At 42.1% G+C, this 18,537-nt stretch overlaps 1 protein-coding gene across 2 annotated transcripts in view; it reads left to right on the forward strand.

The window, feature by feature from the left end:
* The first annotated feature begins 6,003 nt into the window (after window positions 1-6,003).
* The window catches only part of TPD52 (tumor protein D52), a 132,415-nt gene continuing 119,881 nt past the window's right edge, over window positions 6,004-18,537 (forward strand). For both annotated transcript variants that reach the window (XM_030937562.1, XM_010378487.2), the window contains exon 1: window positions 6,004-6,247. In XM_030937562.1, the coding sequence (XP_030793422.1) occupies window positions 6,229-6,247 (19 nt within the window). In that variant the 5' untranslated portion in view covers window positions 6,004-6,228. The remainder of the gene's footprint in view (window positions 6,248-18,537) is intronic.

Below are 18,537 nucleotides of genomic sequence, written 5' to 3' on the forward strand. Positions count from 1 at the left end.
GACCAATTATCATTACATAGATACTTACTTTCTCTTTGTCCTTGTGAGTTTATCTCTTTACTGTAATTTTAGCAGCATAGGGAGGAAGTAAGAATGAATCTATGTTGTGAATTTACAAGAACCTCTTAAATTTTTACTTCAGAAGGGTGAGCTTTATGGTACATGAGTTATATCTCAATAAAAAACATTTTAAAAATAAATAAGGCTGGGTGCTGTGGTTCATGCCTGTAGTCCCAGCTACTCAGGAGGTTGAAATAGGAGGATTACATGAGCCCAGGAGGTTGGGGCTGCAGTGAGCTATGATCCTGCCACTGCATTTCAGCCTGAGCAACAGGTGAGACAATGTCTCAATCAATCAATCAATCAATCAATCCATACAAATGTGTCTGATGTGCCATCTTTATCCCCTAAAGTATGACTCCACATTTTAAAGATGAGGACAGTGAACCAGAGAAGCTGAAGTGAGAGGCTCAAGGTAGTGATTTTTTTTTCTTTCCTTTTCTTTCCTTTTTTTTTTTGAGGCAGAGTGTTGCTCTGTTGCCCATGCCGAGTGCAGTGGTGCAATCTTGACTCACTGTAGCTTTAACCTCTTGAGCTCAAGCAATTCTTCTGCCTCAGCCTCCTGTAGCTGGGACTACAGGCACATACCACCATGCTTGGCTACTTTTTGACTTTTTGGTAGAAACAAGGAGGTCTTATTATGTTGCTCAGGCTGGTCTCAAACTCCTGGACTCAGGCAATCCTCCCACCTCAGCCTCCCAAAGTGCTGGGATTACAGGCCTGAGCCACCACACTCAGCTAGTGATGTTTTTGTTTTGTTTTTGTTTTTGAGACAGAGTCTCACTCTGTCGCCCCGGCTGGAGTGCAGTGGTGCCATTTCTGCTCACTGCAACCTCCGCCTCCTGAGTTCAAGCTGTTCTTGTGCCTCAGCCTCCCAAGTAGCTAGGATTACAGGCATGTGCCACCACCACTCCTGGCTAATTTTTGTATATTAGTCGCCATGCTGGCCAGCCTGGTCTTGAACTCCTGACCCCCAGTGATCCTCCCTCCTTGGCCTCCCAAAGTGCTGGGATTATAGATGTGAGACACTGCACCTGGCCAGATAGTTTTAAGTGATGGTTTAGATAAATCCACCCCAGAGTTTTTAGTTGTTTCTGGCCTGGCAGAGTTACATTTTGGTGACAGTGGCACAGAATTTGGCTCTTCAGTCAAAGACCCTGGGCACTTGCCATTCTGGCCTACACCATTTCTGCCAGAGAACCATTGGCATTCTGGAAAACTAGCTATCTTTGCAGGGGTGAAATGGTTTGCAGGACACTGAGTTGAACACTGGTGTAAAAATTTAGAAATATTGTTAATCATTTAATTGTTAAATATACATATCTCTTATGCATTTTATACCCTATGGTAATCTTAGAGAGAGATGAAAAGATTAGAACGGTGATGGTGGAGACTCCAAGAGAAAAGGGACAATGGCTCTCCTAGCACTCCTTTCCCTACCCAGTTCCCATATGTAATTTGATAAATACGCAGAATCCAGAGTGACTTAAAAACATACAAGAAATATTAAGTAGTCTATGGCTTTTCTTAACATAGCCAAAATCAATAGTGTGAGATCGTTTCCTGTTAATGTTTAGGTATTTATGTGTCCAACCTCCATTAGTGTTAAGTACTCTTTCCTGGCAGTACCTGTTTCTACACATTTTTATAAGTTGTTTATTTCATATTCACAGTCAGTCTCTTACATGGCTAAGGGGATACAATAAGATGGTTATTCAATTATCTTAAGCAAAAAAATGTTCATTACCTGACATTAAATCAATTTTTCTCCAAAACTTGTTCTTGATTCTTGGGCCTCCTAACCTTCATCCCTTTGTTTACTACCATGATTCAAGCAGGAAGAGTCTGTCTTTCTCCTGGATGATGATACAATTTTCAGAATTGTGGTATCATATGCCTTCATTTGTTTGAACAATCAGAGAGCCAGAACTACCCTTTGACATAGGTAGGGTAGTCAGATTTAGCAAACAGAAATATAAGACACCTTGCTAAGAATTTAAGATAAATAATACGTTATATTTTATTAAATATACATTTAAGTATGTTGCAAATATTGTAAGGTATACTTTTTTGGTTTTCTTTTTTGAGATGAAGTCTTGCTCTGTCACTCAGGCTGGAGTGCAGTGGTGCAATCTTGGTTCACTGCAACCTCCACTTCTCGAGTTCAAGTGATTCACCTGTCTCAGCCTCCTGAGTAGCTGCGATTATAGGCATGTGCCACCATACCCAACTAATTTTTTGTATTTTTAGTAGAGACAGGGTTTCATCACATTGGCCAGGCTGGTCTTGAACTACTGACCTCAAGTGATCCACCCACTTTGGCCTCGTAAAGTGCTGGGATTACAAACATGAGCCACCACTCCTGGCCAGGGATATACTTACACTAAAATATTACTTGTCATTTATCTGAAATTCAAATTGAACTGGGTGTCCTTTTATCTTATCTGGCAACCCTAGACCCAGGCCACCTGAAGCCCCTCCACTGGGCGCCCTGGGCCCCATAGAGATTTCCCACTTTTGTTCTCCTTGATGAGCAGTCCCTAGCATCAAATATCTACCCCCTCTTTATCGACTGTGCATCTGGTAGCTATAACTACAAAATCTCTTGCCTAAACTGGCCAACATCTGTTGTCAAGGCCTTCGGCTTTTCTCCCAGGACAGTCCTTTTTAGTGCAACCCTAGAATGGAGGTATGGCCAAGGCTCGGCTGATGGGAAAGGGTGCATAGAGATGGGATAGGTCCTAAGGCATCCAAGCACAAGGGAGTGGGCTGGCCCATTGCAGGACAGAGTCAAAGTGAAAGGACAAAGCCAGAAGAGAAAGCCAGGGCCCCCATTTGTATCCTCGCCCCAGTCCCCACAAATGTGAGGGGTAGGACTACAGAAAGCATTCCACTTGCCACACATTCTGTGTGATTTCTGCTGGCTATCGGTCAAGGAGGGTACATACAATGAAGGCAGAGTATAGAGTTTTTCCACTTACATAACTCGGTTTCTATCTATCCTTTTCAATACCTTCATTTGCTTCAATGCATTTGTTTTTTTGGGGGGAGTTTACAATTTCTTGTAGAAATTTCACCAACAAATGAGTATTTTAAAAAAAGAAACTTAAAAAAAAAAAAATCCATGTTCCCATCAACAATAATAACACCGCAAAGTAAATCTAGCGTTTCTTTCCTGTACTGAGCCTTTTAAATGTGGTTCAGTTCAATGCACCCAGGTGCTCTGTTTAAGTGCTAGTCATTCTCCAGAGATTTCTCAGAGTGCTAAAACATAAGACCTGTTCATTTCAGAAGTAACACAGCATAAATTGTAAGCGCAGATTCTGTCAGAAGAAAACAAATGAAGTAGTAGAAAGACACAAGAGAAAAGCAGGCTTTTGTAGAAATATCATGTAGTAGGATATTTATAGTATGAACAGTGCTCATTTAACTTCAAAGAGAAAATTAAGTTAATCTATCTCTAAGGCTCAGGATTGCATGTATCCATCTACGTGGGTGCATGCCAGAGTGCATTTTTTATACGGCACATTCTATCATTTGGGATTGCATTTGGCTCCATCTAACAGAAAGCCAACTATAGTGGCCTTACAGAGTCAGGCATTTATTTTTTTTCCTGTAAGAAGCAGGTCTCTGATGCCATGGATTCTTGGGTTCTTTCCGCCATCCTTGGCTTGTGAATTTCTTTCTCGTGTTTGCAAAATGACTATTGCCCCTCTAGGCAGGAATGGGAAGGGTGAAGGGCCAAGTAATGCTGCCAAGTCTGTCCTCTTTTTTAAATGCTTTCTTGGAGATTCCAACTAGTACAGTTTGCTCACATCCCATTGGATATTAATGAGAGAGACCCACCCCTAGCTGCAAGGCAGTTTCAAGTGCCCAGTGTTTCAGCTGGGCACATTGCCACTCCAAACAATATTTAGGTTCTCTTAGGAAGAAAAACAGGAAAGCTGTTTATCAGGTAGGCTATTAGCCATCTCTGCTGCATGTGAACTACTCTGTAAACTCTTCAAAAGACAAGACTTTTTTTCCTTTCAGCATACATAACAAGTTCATCACTATATAGTAAGTTAAACAGATACAAACAGAATAAATATTTTAATGGACACTCATGTTCAAGTCTATTTATTTGTCCACAAATTAGTACATTGAGAGATTGTCTCTCCAGATGTTTATCTCTATACAATAGATCTCAGTATCAGCTAGTCAAAAATTCTTTACCACATACAGAATTTTCTGCTGGTGCCAAAATTTACCTTAATGTTACATTAAAAAATTTTTTTAAAGAATCATATTGCACCTTTTTGGGCTCAAGCAATCCTCCTGCCTTAGCCTCCTGGGTTTACAGGCAAACGCCACCATGCCTGGTTTACAATTACAATATTTATGAATTGCATGGTAGAATTAAAGGATGCAGAGATGACCAAAATCCAAAATAATCTTTGCCCACCTGGAACTTTTTTTTTTTTTTTTCTTGAGACAGGGTCTTGCCCTGTCACCCAGGCTGGAGTGCAGTGGTGCGATCTCAGTTCATTGCAATCTCTGCCTCTTGGGTTCAAGCAATTCTCCTCTCGGCCTCCTGAGTAGCTGGGATTACAGGTGTGTGCCACAATGCCCAGCTACTTTTTGTATTTTTAGTAGACACAAGGTTTCACCATGTTGGCCAAGCTGGTCTCAAACTCCTGAGCTCAAGTGATCCACCCGCCTTGGCCTCCCAGAGTGCTGGGATTACAGGCGTGAGCCACCGCGCCAGGCCTGTTTTTTGATTTTTTTTTATTAGGCCATTTTAAGGACTTTACCACCTGGAGCTTGTAACCTAATAGGACTGTGAAACATACACTGGTAGCATCCTGGCACCAGCGCTGGGGTGAGTGCCACAGGAGAGGAGCCAAGTGCAGTGAGAGTAGAAGGACTCAAAGAGAAGAGATTACATCTGGTTGAGTGAAACAGTAAAAGTCACCAGAAGACACTGGAAGATGCAGGCTAGAGAGAGCTACACTTTATATACAGCGCGACAGTATAGAGATATGAATAGCATGGAGTCACTTCAGGTAACTATAAGTAATTTAAAAACATCTGAATAGCTGCTTCTTTGTTGTCTGTGGAGTGCTACACAATGCTTCGGGCTCAACGTCAAGCAATACAGAAAAGAAGCCCAGTTCATTTGCAGCCTCAGATGACTTATGAAATTGAGACACCACGTGAAGACCACGACCCATACAATCAAAGTGACTTCATGGAAGAGGAAGGAGTAACTGCAGAACCCTGTGAAAACAGATTGTTAAGGCTAATAATGAAAAGAACTGGATTATTACAGGAACTTCAAACTGATCAACGGACACGACGCCTCAACACGCATTTTCCAAAGATCTCCGCTGATAATTCTGACCTTCGGTTAATTTAATTAATTTCATTTGATTTAATTCATTTGAGTGTTGTCCTCAGTCCTGCACTCAAAACAGGTTTTTATTATATGGAAATCTTCCTAGCTTGTCACCTAAAAAATCCGCATTCTATGGAAAGGACTATACAATTTTTCAAGAGATTCTTTGCAAGTTTCACCTATGCTTGTTTATGACCTAGTTAGAGAAGACATCATACGGCATTATTTAGGTAATAAAATACAGAGAAAAAAGAGCCACTGGCATTTCTAAATAACGTTCCTGTGTTTTCTACTGTAAGTATAGGAAAGTAGGTGTTCGCAGATGCGGAGAAAGGGCAGCTCCAAGGCCTCGGAGGAAACTTTTGATTTTATAAATAACTTGATGGTGGAAGGCAAACGCCATCCCGGTTCCCAAGCAGGCTCCACGCAGCCTCCATGGCCGAGTCCATCTCCTCGCCGTCCTCTTCCCTCCTCCCGGCCGACTTTCAGCCGGTGCAGGAGTAGGGGCGCGCCGGACCCTCCTTGCGCTGCGCCGCCCGCGCCGACGTGGCGGAGCGCACAGGTCGGCCGGGTCAGGTGGTTGGGTGACGCCCCGGGAAAGCGCTCCCGGCCGAGGGCGGGCGGCGCCGCCGCGCCCGACGCCTCTGGGGGTGGGGACTTCGCGGGAGTCGCCGGCGGAGGCTAGGAGGAGCTCTGCGCGGCGCGGCGCGGCGCGGCGCGGCGGGCGATCCGAGCTGGGACGGGCTGCAGGCGGCGGGGGTGCAGAGGACGCGAGGCGGCGGGCTGGAGACATGGACCGCGGCGAGCAAGGTGAGGGCGCGGACCCGGCAGGCTTGGGCTCGGGCTTAGGCTCGGCGCCGGGCTGCGCGCGGCCCAGCGCCGGAGCAGGTGCCGAGCCTCCTGGGCCGGCGCCGCAAGTTGCATCTCCCGGATCTGGATCTGGCATCCTGGGGCCCTGGAAGGAGCGGCTCTGGCGGGGGCAGATGGGGCTGCGTGTGTGAGTGAGTGTGAGTGTGCATGTGCTGAGTGTGAGTGTGCGTGTGTGGGGGAGAGGGAGGGAAGGTTCTGGGAGGTGGCGAAGGGGCTAGCGTCAGGGGCTGGCGGCTGTGATTCGCTTTGGGTGGAAAGCCGCGTGAAGGGAGCACGGCACAGCCAGCTCTTGTAAGTGACAGGAACCAGGAACAGAGGACAGTGGGTCGTTCTCGTCCCTCCAGGTGGGAAACCCCTCTCTCCCTCATAAATTAAGACTTTATGCGTTCTTCTAAGTTCAGGTGGTTAGGATTTTTGGTGGCATTTGAGCCCATGGAGGGTTTGGAAGGCAGATATTTATCATACTAGGAACCCCCAAATTGTGGAGTGGTGTCCGTGGGTTTGAGGGAAGAGAGCTTTTCGTAGGAAGGGTGAAATCCCACAACACAAAACCTTCAGTCTAATTTACCGTAGCGTTGGGTGCACTTGTTTCTGAAAACAACTCAAGTGAAATTGCCCCCAAATAGAGCAGTAATAGGGCATGGTTTTCAGATTTAAATATTGTTTCATCCTAGAGATCTCTGCTGATCATAAGCCACTGACTGTACGCAGATGTGTGTGGCATGATTTTAAAAAGATACATAAATGCTGAAGAAAGAAAACAAGGTAGGTAATCTTGGGAAGTGAGGACAGGAATCACTCCTGTTTTGAGCCCTGACACAAGTTTTCATGTATTGCTTATTTTCCTCCAGTATGTGCCGTCATGTGTGCACTTTTATGTAAATCAAACTATATTCCAAATATACTATCTTGTACTTTATTTTTTTGGGACTCTTATTTTTTTTTTTGAGTCGCCCCCTGTGGCCCACGCTGGAGTGCAGTGGCGCGATGTCGGCTCGCTGCAACCTCCGCCTCCCGGGTTCAAGCGATTCTCCTGCCTCAACCTCCCAAGTAGCTGGGATTGCAGACATGCGCCACCACAGCCCGGCTAATTTTATATTTTTAGTAGAGACAGAGGTTTCTCCATGTTGGCCAGGCTGGTCTCGAAGTCCTGACCTCAGGCGATCCACCCGCCTCGCCCTCCCAAAGTGCTGGGATTACAGGTGTGAGCCACTGGGCCAAGCCTGTACTTTACTTTCGATTACTTGTAAGATAGAATCTTTGGAGTCTTTCAACGCTTTCCTCGCTCCCCTTCAGATTAATTTCACACTTAACACAAGTGCTTATAGACATTATATACAATATGCTTTATACAGGTAATGTATAATATATATATACATACACATTATTATCTACATTTTAAGCTTCTTGAGGTTAGAAACATATTTCATCTTTGTCCTTAGTTGGGTAACATGATGACTTGCACATAGCAGACATGCAAATGTTTGAGTCAGAAAGCTTGTCACATGTCTTGTATATATTGTTAGCTGGCTTAGAGGCCACCATGTAAGTCAGCATTATGTCTGTCTGGCTTTCAATGGGGGCGACGCAGGACTGGGGAGACATGACGACAAACGTGTCCACTCGTGTTTGTATACTAATCTGTTACTAATCTGTTTTACACTGTCGTTTAACATAATGATGTTTTTAGAATAACTGTTTGGTACTTGTCAAAGTAAATTAAATGGCTGTGTTTTACTTACGTGAGTGGAATAACTAGTTTTAATGGTGTTTGTGTTCTAGCTTGGGTGGTAAGAATGACAGTCATTGGTAGCACTGCAGTATTCCAACTTGGTAATGCATTTTGTGTAGTTTTTATAGGACTAGTTTAAGTGTCTCATTCTAAAACATATTTTTTTCATATCTTTAGCTTGTAAATAGTCTTTTCCTGTCTATATTTTCCCCATATTTTCTTTGGTTGGGGTGGAGGACTCTGCTCAGAATGAAAGAAGAGGCACTGCTTTGGGAGGGTCAGTTCATTTACTCCGAAGCTTTGCTGTGTTAGAACTACGTGGCCAAGGCTGGGTGGGGTGGCTTATGCCTGTAATCCCAGCACTTTGGGAAACCGAGGCAGGCAGATCACTTGAGGCCAGGAGTTTGACACCAGCCTGGCCAAAAAGGTGGAACCCTGTCTCTACTAAAAATACAAAAATTAGCTGGGCGTGGTGGCACCGGCCTGTAGTCTCAGCTACTCAGGAGGCTGAGGCGGGAGAATCACTTGAACCCAGGAGGCGGAGGTTGCAGTGGGCCTAGATCAAACCACTGCACTCCAGCCTGGGCGACAGAGCAAGACTCTATCTCAAAAAACAAACAAACAAAAAACAAACCCACCTAGCCATTCCTTACTCTTGCTTCCATCTGCCTTTTCGTCTTTATGTTACCAGTGCACACAGTAGGTGCTCAGAAATGTGTGTTGACTGCCTAAGATGAGCGAGCAGGCCCCAGCCATGGTAACCTCTGTGTCCCTCTATATCCGTCTCTTGTTTCCTGCTTTCTCTTGTTCTGTTTTCCCTCTGTATTCTCAAGAAGCAGAACTTAGCCAGAGAAAGTTGCTGATAAGGCGGTGCTGGGCTTGGAGAGTAAGTTTACATGGAAGATACTTGAACTAGTAGGGTGGACTCAGCCTTAAATGAATCTGGAGCAAGACTCCTGCCTTAAACTGGAAAAGGCAGAACGTGGGATTTTAAACCTGATGTTCACTAGCAAACTGTGTTGGCTGAAATAAGGTTTATCATACTCTGTGATTATCTCCTGAATTGTGATTTTTGGCAACATATTTAAAACTAAAGCAGAAAATTTTAGGATTTGTTGAACTTTTAATAGTTTGTAATGTACATGGAGTTTTCTTACATTTGTCCCTCAAAAAATCCCTAATGAAACTCTAGATGCAAAATTAAATGCCCTCCCTCTTGTCTTACATGCATTTATCTCTTGAAATTGCCTCTTTCAACCTTCTTATGTGAAGTTATCAAAAAAATCTGTTCTTGCTACTGATTGTACTTAACAGAGCTGTAAAGTTTTAAAATAAACACAGAGTTTTCCTTATGTTTTCAACCATTAGTATTTTTTTTTTTTTTGAGATGGAGTCTCCCTCTGTCGCCCAGGCTGGAGTGCAGTGGCGTGATCTCCACTCAGTGCAAGCTCCGCCTCCCAGGTTCACACCATTCTCCTGCCTCAGCCTCCTGAGTAGCTGGGACTACAGGCGCCTGCCACCTCACCCGGCTAGTTTTTGTATTTTTTTAGTAGAGATGGGGTTTCACCGTGTTAGCCAGGATGGTCTCGATCTCCCGACCTCGTGATCCGCCAGTCTCGGCCTCCCAAAGTGCTGGGATTACAGGCGTGAGCCACTGCGCCGGGCTAATAACCATGTGTATTCTAATGCTCTGTAGTATTAGGCCCAGATTCTGCTGTTTTTCTACTTTTTCTCATACCTAGGACTTGAATACAATACTCTGCTTATAGTGAGAGTTCAGTGAACATCAAATGATTTAAAATACGTTAAATTTCATAATGCCTCTCAAGAGTTTCCAAGCATTAAGCTCAGCGCAGCACATTTACTGTGTAGTGTTTCCTACTTTGATAGAGCAGTGCTGCTAACTAGAGCATACATTGTGTAGAAAACCCTCCTGACTACTTTTTATGGAGCTGAATAAATATACATACTTGAGTGCTCTCATGTTAGTCATAACCTTTAGTTTAGCACTATTATATAGAAGTGACAGTCATCTAGCCCACTACACATTATACTAGTTTGAATTAGAAAAAAAAAAAAACAACTTTATGATTTTAAGGGGAAGAGGAATGGTTCCTGGGGCCAAAAAACTAGGGAGAGAGGAAAGGCTTCAAAAAAGAGAATAACACAATAATATGTCACTATCATTTTAACATTGTAATTGTGCCTTAGAAATAAATAACAGAAAAGTGGGGTATCATTTATTTAAAAGTAAAGCAAATGTAGAGAATAATGGGTAACAATTTTGAGGGTCTACTCGCAAGTCTCTGGGCGTGACCCACCCAGGCTGTTAATTTATTTGGTCAACAGTTTCTCGATTTCCATATGGTGCTGATGTCTTTGTTAGCTCTTCTTCACTTCCTGCATTTATTTTTATGTGGCAGCCTGCCTAGTCCCTAGGGGAAAAGCTGAGTGGTAGGAGGGGTTGTGATCTTTTAGCAAGATTTCAAAACAGAATAATGTATGCATGTAATAAAAACAAATACACTCACTCACAGTGCAAAATCAAAAAGAACACCCAAATCCCTGGAAATTCTGTGCTACTGAGTCTTTTGTTGTAGGCTAAGATTATTTTCCTTTTGGGGTTAATTATTTCTGCTTTAATTATTGACTGTTGTGAAATCTCTCTTCTGAGACATTCCCAAATTTTATTTAAACTAGTGGGTACCAGCTGTACTGAAACCATAACTGTAGCCATGTATTTTTATTAGAAAAATGTTTCCAACAGATTAAGGAATTTTAATATATAGTGGAAGTTTTAAAAAGGTTAGAATGTAAAAATGCCTTTTGGAACCTAAGAATAGTTGTCTATTTTAGAAAAATCAGAAATATTTATGGAGAAAAAAGAAAATTACCCATAATCCTGTGCTGAGAACGAGAAATCATAGTTAGCATATTAATTTATACCTGCTCATGTATCTGTGCTTTAAACAAATCACAATTTTTTTTTTTTTTGACGGAGGCTTGCTCTGTCGCCCAGCCTGAAGTGCAGTGGCGTGATCTTGGCTCACTGCAACCTCTGCCTCCTGGGTTCAAGCAATTCTCCTGTCTCAACCTCCCAAGTAGCTGGGACTACAGGCGCACGCCACGTCACCCAGCTAATTTTTTTGTAATTTTAGTAGAGATGGGGTTTCCCCATATTGGTCAGGCTGGTTTCAAACTCCTGACCTCAGGTGATCTGCTCTTGTTGGCCTCCCAAAGTGCTGGGATTACAGGCGTGAGCCACTGCGCCTGGCCAACAAATCACAACTTTCTTACTGAATATTGCATTTTATAACTTGCCCTTTAAAAAAAACCCTAAGTGTATTTAAAAAATACACTTTAACGACCAGACATGGTGGCTCATGCCTGTAATCCCAGCACTTTGGGAGGCCGAGGTGGGCGGATCACCTGAGGTCGGGAGTTTGAGATCAGCCTGACCAACATGGAGAAACCCCGTCTCTACTAAAAATACAAAATTAGCCAGGCGTGGTGGCCTATCGTGTGCCTGTAATCCCAGCTGCTAGGGAGGCTGAGGTAGGAGAATCGCTTGAACCCAGGAGGCGGAGATTGCAGTGAGCCAAGATCATGCCATTGCACTCCAACCTGGGCAACAAGAGCGAAACTCCGTCTCAAAAAAAAAAAACAAAACTTTAACATCATTTTGTCTAGTGTAATCAGGTAATTAATACACATAATACAAAATTCAAAAGGACTAAAAGTTTGTAAATTATTAATAAATCTCTCTCCCATTTCTGTCTCCCAGGACATTTCTCCTGTGTAACAACCATTTTCTTTTTTTTTTTTTTTTTTTTTTTTTTTTGAGATGGAGTCTCACTCTGTCGCCTGGGCTGGAGTGCAGTGGCCGGATCTCAACTCACTGCAAGCTCCGCCTCCCGGGTTTACGCCATTCTCCTGCCTCAGCCTCCCGAGTAGCTGGGACTACAGGCGCTCGCCACGTCGCCCGGCTAGTTTTTTGTATTTTTTAGTAGAGACGGGGTTTCACAGTGTTAGCCAGGATGGTCTCGATCTCCTGACCTCGTGATCCGCCCGTCTCGGCCTCCCAAAGTGCTGGGATTACAGGCTTGAGCCACTGCGCCCGGCCCTAGCAACCATTTTCTACCATTTTCTTCTCTATCCATTCAGAGATTCTGTGTATGTATGTATACATACACATGTATAAAGCATATGTGTAAAGCATTGATAGGTGTTTGAGTGTGTGATAGAAACTGGCACATAAATTGTTTAGCACCTTTCTTCACTTAAATATGGTATAGGTTTTAGAAATCATTCAGCATGAGGTTATATAGTGCAGCTCCAATTTTTTTTTTTTTTTGTTTTAAATGGAGTCTCTCTCTGTTGTCCAGGCTGGAGTGCAATGGCACCAGTTTGGCTCACTGCAACCTCCACCTCCTGGGTTCAAGTGATTCTCCTGCCTCAGCCACACCTGACTAACTGTGTAACTGTGACTACAGGCGTGCACCCCCACACCATGATTTTTCTATTTTTGTAGAGGTGGGGTTTCGTCATGTTGTCCAGGCTGGTCTTGAACTCCTGGCCTCAAGTAATCCACCTGCCACAGCCTCCCAAAGTGCCTGGATTACAGATGTGAGCTGTTGCGCCTGGCCTAGAGCAGCTCCATTTTTAATGGCCATTTGTATGTATGTATTTATAGATGTAACATTTTTTATACTGTTATAGATAATTAAGTTTTTCCCTGTTGATGGACATTTACATTTTGCCTTGTAGGGGAGGAAAAATTTCTCCCTACCCTTTTAGGATTTCTGGCAAGGCCTAGGAATTAAACCAACGTGAGATAGATTAACAGGAGAAAAGCATGCAAATTTTATTTAGTGCTTTTTACATATTATATACCTTTTACCCTCACAAGAGGAGTGAAGACTCAAGGAAGTGGCTTGGCCTGATTGATTATATACTAGGTCAAAAAAAGAGTGGCAATTGTGGAAAAGTAACTAGGAAGGTAAGGTTTAGTTTAGCAAGGTTTCTTCATGCAGATTTCTTTGGGCTTGGATTTCCTGTGATAAGAATGTTTCTTTCCTCCTCGTAGAGAGAGGACATCTTTCATACAGGAGTTTCATCATCTGCTTTCAGGAAAAAGAGGTTTGGGTGGCCTTCTTACACCTGCTGTTTTTCAAGTGCCTTTAGCCCAAAATAATCAGCATGCTAAAGTGGAATGTTTTGGAATGTTGTGTCTTGAACTCCTTCACTCTTATATTTTGCTGTTAAAACAAAGCTGCAGCAAATATATGTGTATGCAAGTCATTCCACAAAAATGCCAGTGTGTGTGTAGGAAGAATTCTTAGAAGAATGTGGCTGTTCAATTTTGATAGTGCCAAATTCTGCTCCATAGAAGTGGTGCCAGTTATACTTCCACCAGCATGTGTAAGCGTTTTCTTTCCCATGCCTTGTGGCCAGGATGTTGCCACACTTTTCCCTTGTTGCTTGTCTTATAGAGGACAAATGGTTTCTCAGTATATGTTTACATCTTTTAATCTGTTTACAATCTACATTGCATTTTCTGTGAAATATCTGGCCATATCTTTTGCCAGTTTTTCTATTGTGTTTTATAGAATGTAGCCACTGTTTATGAGTTAATTTTTTTTGTAGTTTTCCATTCCTTTTTTGACTTTATAGTGATTTTTTTAAACCAAGAAGAAATACTAATAGCTCTTTTTTTTTTTTTTTTTTTTTTTTTTGAGACAGTGTCTCCCTCTGCCACCCAGGCTGGAGTGCTGGAGTGCTGTGGCATGATCTCTGCTCACTGACACCTCTGCCTCCCAGGCTTGAGCAGTTCTTCTCATTCAGCCTCCCAAGTAGCTGGGATTACGGGTGCGTGCCAGCATGCCTGGCTAATTTTTGTATTTTTTAGTAGAGATGGGGTTTTGCCATGTTGGCCAGGCTGGTTTTGAACTCCTGGCCTCAAGTGATCCACCTGCCTTGGCCTCCCAAATTGCTGGGATTGCAGGAGTGGGCCACCATGCCCAGTCTAACTAATGGCTCTTTTCATTTATGGATTCTAGCTTTTGAATCATTTTTAGAATTGCCTTCCTCACTTTGAGTTTATGTTGTTATGGTTTTATTTGTTACGTTTAAATCTTTCCTCAATCTGGAGTTTGTTTTGATAATAAGATGTGAGGTATAAATCTTAACACCTCCACCTCCAATTGGCCACCCAAATGCCTAACACCATTCATTGACTAATGGCTTCTTCCTCTATTGATTTGAAATGCCACTGTTGTCATGTACTAAACGCTTACATTCTTTTCTTTTTTTTTTTTTTTTTTTTTTTTTTTGAGACGGAGTCTCGCTCTGTCGCCCAGGCTGGAGTGCAGTGGCCGGATCTCAGCTCACTGCAAGCTCCGCCTCCTGGGTTCACGCCATTCTCCTGCCTCAGCCTCCTGGGTAGCTGGGACTACAGGCGCCCGCCAGGTCGCCCGGCTAGATTTTTGTATTTTTAGTAGAGACGGGGTTTCACCATGTTAGCCAGGATGGTCTTGATCTCCTGACCTCGTGATCCACCCGTCTCGGCCTCCCAAAGTGCTGGGATTACAGGCTTGAGCCACCGCGCCCGGCCGCTTACATTCTTTTCTTTTCTCTTTATCTCTATGTTCATTGCCAGCAGCTAAACCTAGTCTGTTATCATAAAATGTAAAAATGTCTGGAAGGGCTAGTTTGATTACTCTATTTTTTTTTCTGTCATTTTTTTTTCTAGGTATTCTTGCCAGACTTTATTTCCAAATGAACATTAGAATCAACTTATGCAGGTGAAAATTCAACAAAAATCATGCTGGCAGATCTTTTTCTCCTCTCTCCTCTCCACTTTCCCCTTTCTGTCTGTCTGTCTGTCTCTCTTTCTCTCTCTTAGTTAGAATTTGGTCTGTTTCTTTATTCAATACCCCAATATATGTTCATTAGGGTTATACTGTATATACTACACATACAGTTTTGTTTTGGATATTATTTGATAATAAGAATTTTACCACATCATTAAAAAAAGTTTCCCCAAACTATAATTTTTGATGATTGCATTCTTCCACTATTCAAATGTTTATTTAACTCTTTCTCTCCTGGAGTAGGGTTACGTTCCATTTTAGCTATGATACTGCTTTAAGATAAATTGTTTTAAGATAAATTTCCATAGACAGGTCAAAGGATGTGAATATATTTAAGCCTTTTGATGCCTGTTACTGAATCTCGTTCTGGAAAATATAACTATCATTGCCCTTTTTTTCTCGTGGTAAAAAAATACATAACAAAATTTACCATTTTAATCATTTTTAAATGTACAGTACAATAGTGTTAACTGTGTGTACCTCTTTGTGCAACAGATCTCTGAAACTTTTTCATTTTTCAAAATGGAAACTCTGTACTCATTGAACAACAGCTTCCCAACTTCCCCATTCCTCCATCCCCTACCCCTGGTAACAATCATAGAAACTATGATTTTTATGAGTTTGACCACTTTAGATACCTCATATAAGTGGAATCATGCTTATTTTACTTAGCATGATATCGGTGCTCATGCATATGTAGCATGTGACCCAATTTCCTTCTTAAGGCTGAATAATATTCCATTGTATATTTGTACTACATTTTCTTCATTATGTATCTGTCAATGGAAAGTAAGGTTACTTCCACATCTTGGCTATTGTGAATAATGCTGTAATGAACATGAGTGTGCAAATATCTCTTTGAGAGCCTGTGTTCACTTCTTTTGGATATATACCCAGAGATGGGATTGCTGGATCATATGGTAATTCTGTTTTAATTTTTTCGGAACCTCCATACTGTTTTCCATCATGGCTTTACCAATTTGCATGTGCACCAACAGTGCACAAGGATTCCAGTTTCTCTCCATCTTTGCCAACACTTGTTATTTCCCTTTTTTTGTTTTATTTTGTTTTGTTGTGTTGTGTTTTGAGACACAGTCTCATTCTGTCACCCAGGATGGAGTGCAGTGGCTCAATCATAGCTTACCATAACCTTGAACTCCTGGGCTCAAGTGATCCTCCTGCCTCAGACTCCCAAAGTGCTGGACTTAACAGGTGTTCAGCCACTGTGTAAGGCTGTTTTGCCTGTTTTTGATAAGATTAGTTGTTGAGTTATAGGACTTTTTAATATATATGTTCTGGATATTAACCCTTTATTGGATGTTTGGTTTGCAGATATTTTCTCTTATTACATAAATTGCCTTTTTTTGTCTTTTTTTTCTTTTCTCTTTTTAAGAGGCAGAGTCTTTCTCTGTTGTCAAGACTGGAGCGCAGTGATGCAATTCTAGTTCACTGTAGCTTGAACTCCTGGGCTCAAGGAGTCCTTCTGCTTCAGTTTCTCTAGTCATTTCCTTAAAATAGAATTACAGAGCTTATAGGCTTCAATTTGTCTGTTTCCTAGAGAGGTTATGGATGTTATTAGCCATTTGTATTTCCCTCTTGAGATGGTTACTTATCTACTTTTTACAGTCGGGATCTTAGTGTGTCTTGCCTTCTCGTTGTTCTCTGCCACCTTCCCTCCATGGCAAATATTTACTTTTTCTATTTTGCTTATCATTTTGGTTATGTTGGATCTTTTAATGTTATTTTTATTAACAAAATACAGTATTAGGAGCAAATATTTTCCAGGTGACATTTTGGGGGTAATTTGCATGGCTTTGTGTGGCTTTCGGTACTTCCTTCTTTGTATCTTTTCTCTTTAGACACTTGTAATTGGTACTAAAAATAGTGATTTCAGACAGGCTATTAATTTACATGCCTTGGCTCATAAGCTTCGTGAGTGTGTTTCATGTTACGGCCATATACATGTAAATGTCAGTTTTAAAAATTATTTAAGGCCGGGCTCAGTGGCTCATGCTTGTAATCCCAGCACTTTGGGAGGCTGAGGTGGGCGGATCACTTGAGGTCAGGAGTTTGAGACCAGCCTGGCCAACATAGCAAAACCCCGTCTCTACAAAAAATATAAAATTAGCTGGGCATGGTGGTGCACATCTGTAGTCCCAGCTACTCAAGAGGCTGAGGCAGCAGAATCGCTTGAACCCGGGAGGTGGAGGTTGCGGTGAGCTGAGATCGCACCACTGCACTCCAGCCTGGGTGACGGAGCGAGACTGTGTCTTAAAAAAAAAAAAATTATATATATATATATAATGTGTTCTTGATAAAGTTTTGGATTGGGAACTTATTAACAGGATGAAATTTCACCCATTGTATCCTTAGTTTATTTGGAGGCATTGTGGTGTGGAAAAGGAGCTTATGGTCCAATCAGGAGGGTTTAAGAAATAAAGATGGTAGTTTATCCAACCCACTAGAATCTGTAGTTGGCTAGAAATAGTGTCACTAGAACAGGAGACTGCCTTACATTGTATTCCCAGCATGCAGTTCAAGTATGTAGTAGGTACTCCATATTTCTCATATTGCACATATATCAATCAAAGACTTCTAGCATTAATAGAGTCAGATGGGTTTGGATAGAAAAGACTAAGAATTAGAGAAGGAACATGGTTTGGCAGGTAGATAGGAATATGTTCTAAATGCGCTTATAGTCTTACATATAATCACTGAAAATCTGATCTGTAAATAGAAGCGAAATTGGTACTTTGCTCCTGAGGCATGTATGTAAGAATGTGTGTGTATACATAGGTAGAAGAGACAGTGTTGGTTAAATTTTTTTCTTGAAAGGATATTGGGTGTAGTGCTCAATAAATACTTAAACACGTTTTCAATACTGTTCTATTGAAGTTGGTTATTTACTTCTTTTATTTATTTATTTATTTTTTTGAGACAGAGTCTTGCTCTCTTGCCCAGACTGGAGTTCAGTGGTGTGATCTAGGCTCACTGCAACATCTGCCTCCTGGGCTCAAGTGGTTTTTGTGCCTCAGCCTCCCAAGTAGGTGGGACTACAGGCATGTGCCACGACGCCTGGCTTTTTAAAAATATTTTTAGTAGAGATGGAGTTTTGACGTGTTGCCCAGGTTGGTCTCGAACTCCTGAGCTCAGTCAATCCACCTGCCTTGGCCTCCCAAAGTGCTAGAATTACAGGCGTGAGCCACTGCCTGTGCCCAGCCAGTTATTTACTTCTAATGTGTTCTGAGCCTAGGAGACATGATAGTCTCAGCACATTTTAGTAGTAGTTTTTAAAAAACACATTTGAGAAGGTCAAGGAGTATGTTCACAGTAGTGGAAAGTGCTTGCTACTAGTAAACCAGAACAAAAATTCTGTAAAGAGGGAAAAATGCAAACATTTTGCCTGCCTGAGACATTTAGCAAAGGGATGATCCGTCTTCCATTTCAGTATGGAAGTTGGAATATTCCATGTGGAAGTTGGAATATTCCGTATGGAAGTTGAATATTCTGTATGGAATATTATTTTATTGGAACCCAGAATGATGATGATGATGATACCACACGGCCTTTCAGAACTCTTACTAATTTTCTACATATTATCTCATTTCAGTCTTTCAATGCTGCAG

This window comes from Rhinopithecus roxellana, chromosome 9, assembly GCF_007565055.1.
Source record: "Rhinopithecus roxellana isolate Shanxi Qingling chromosome 9, ASM756505v1, whole genome shotgun sequence".
Taxonomy (NCBI): Eukaryota; Metazoa; Chordata; class Mammalia; order Primates; family Cercopithecidae; genus Rhinopithecus; species Rhinopithecus roxellana.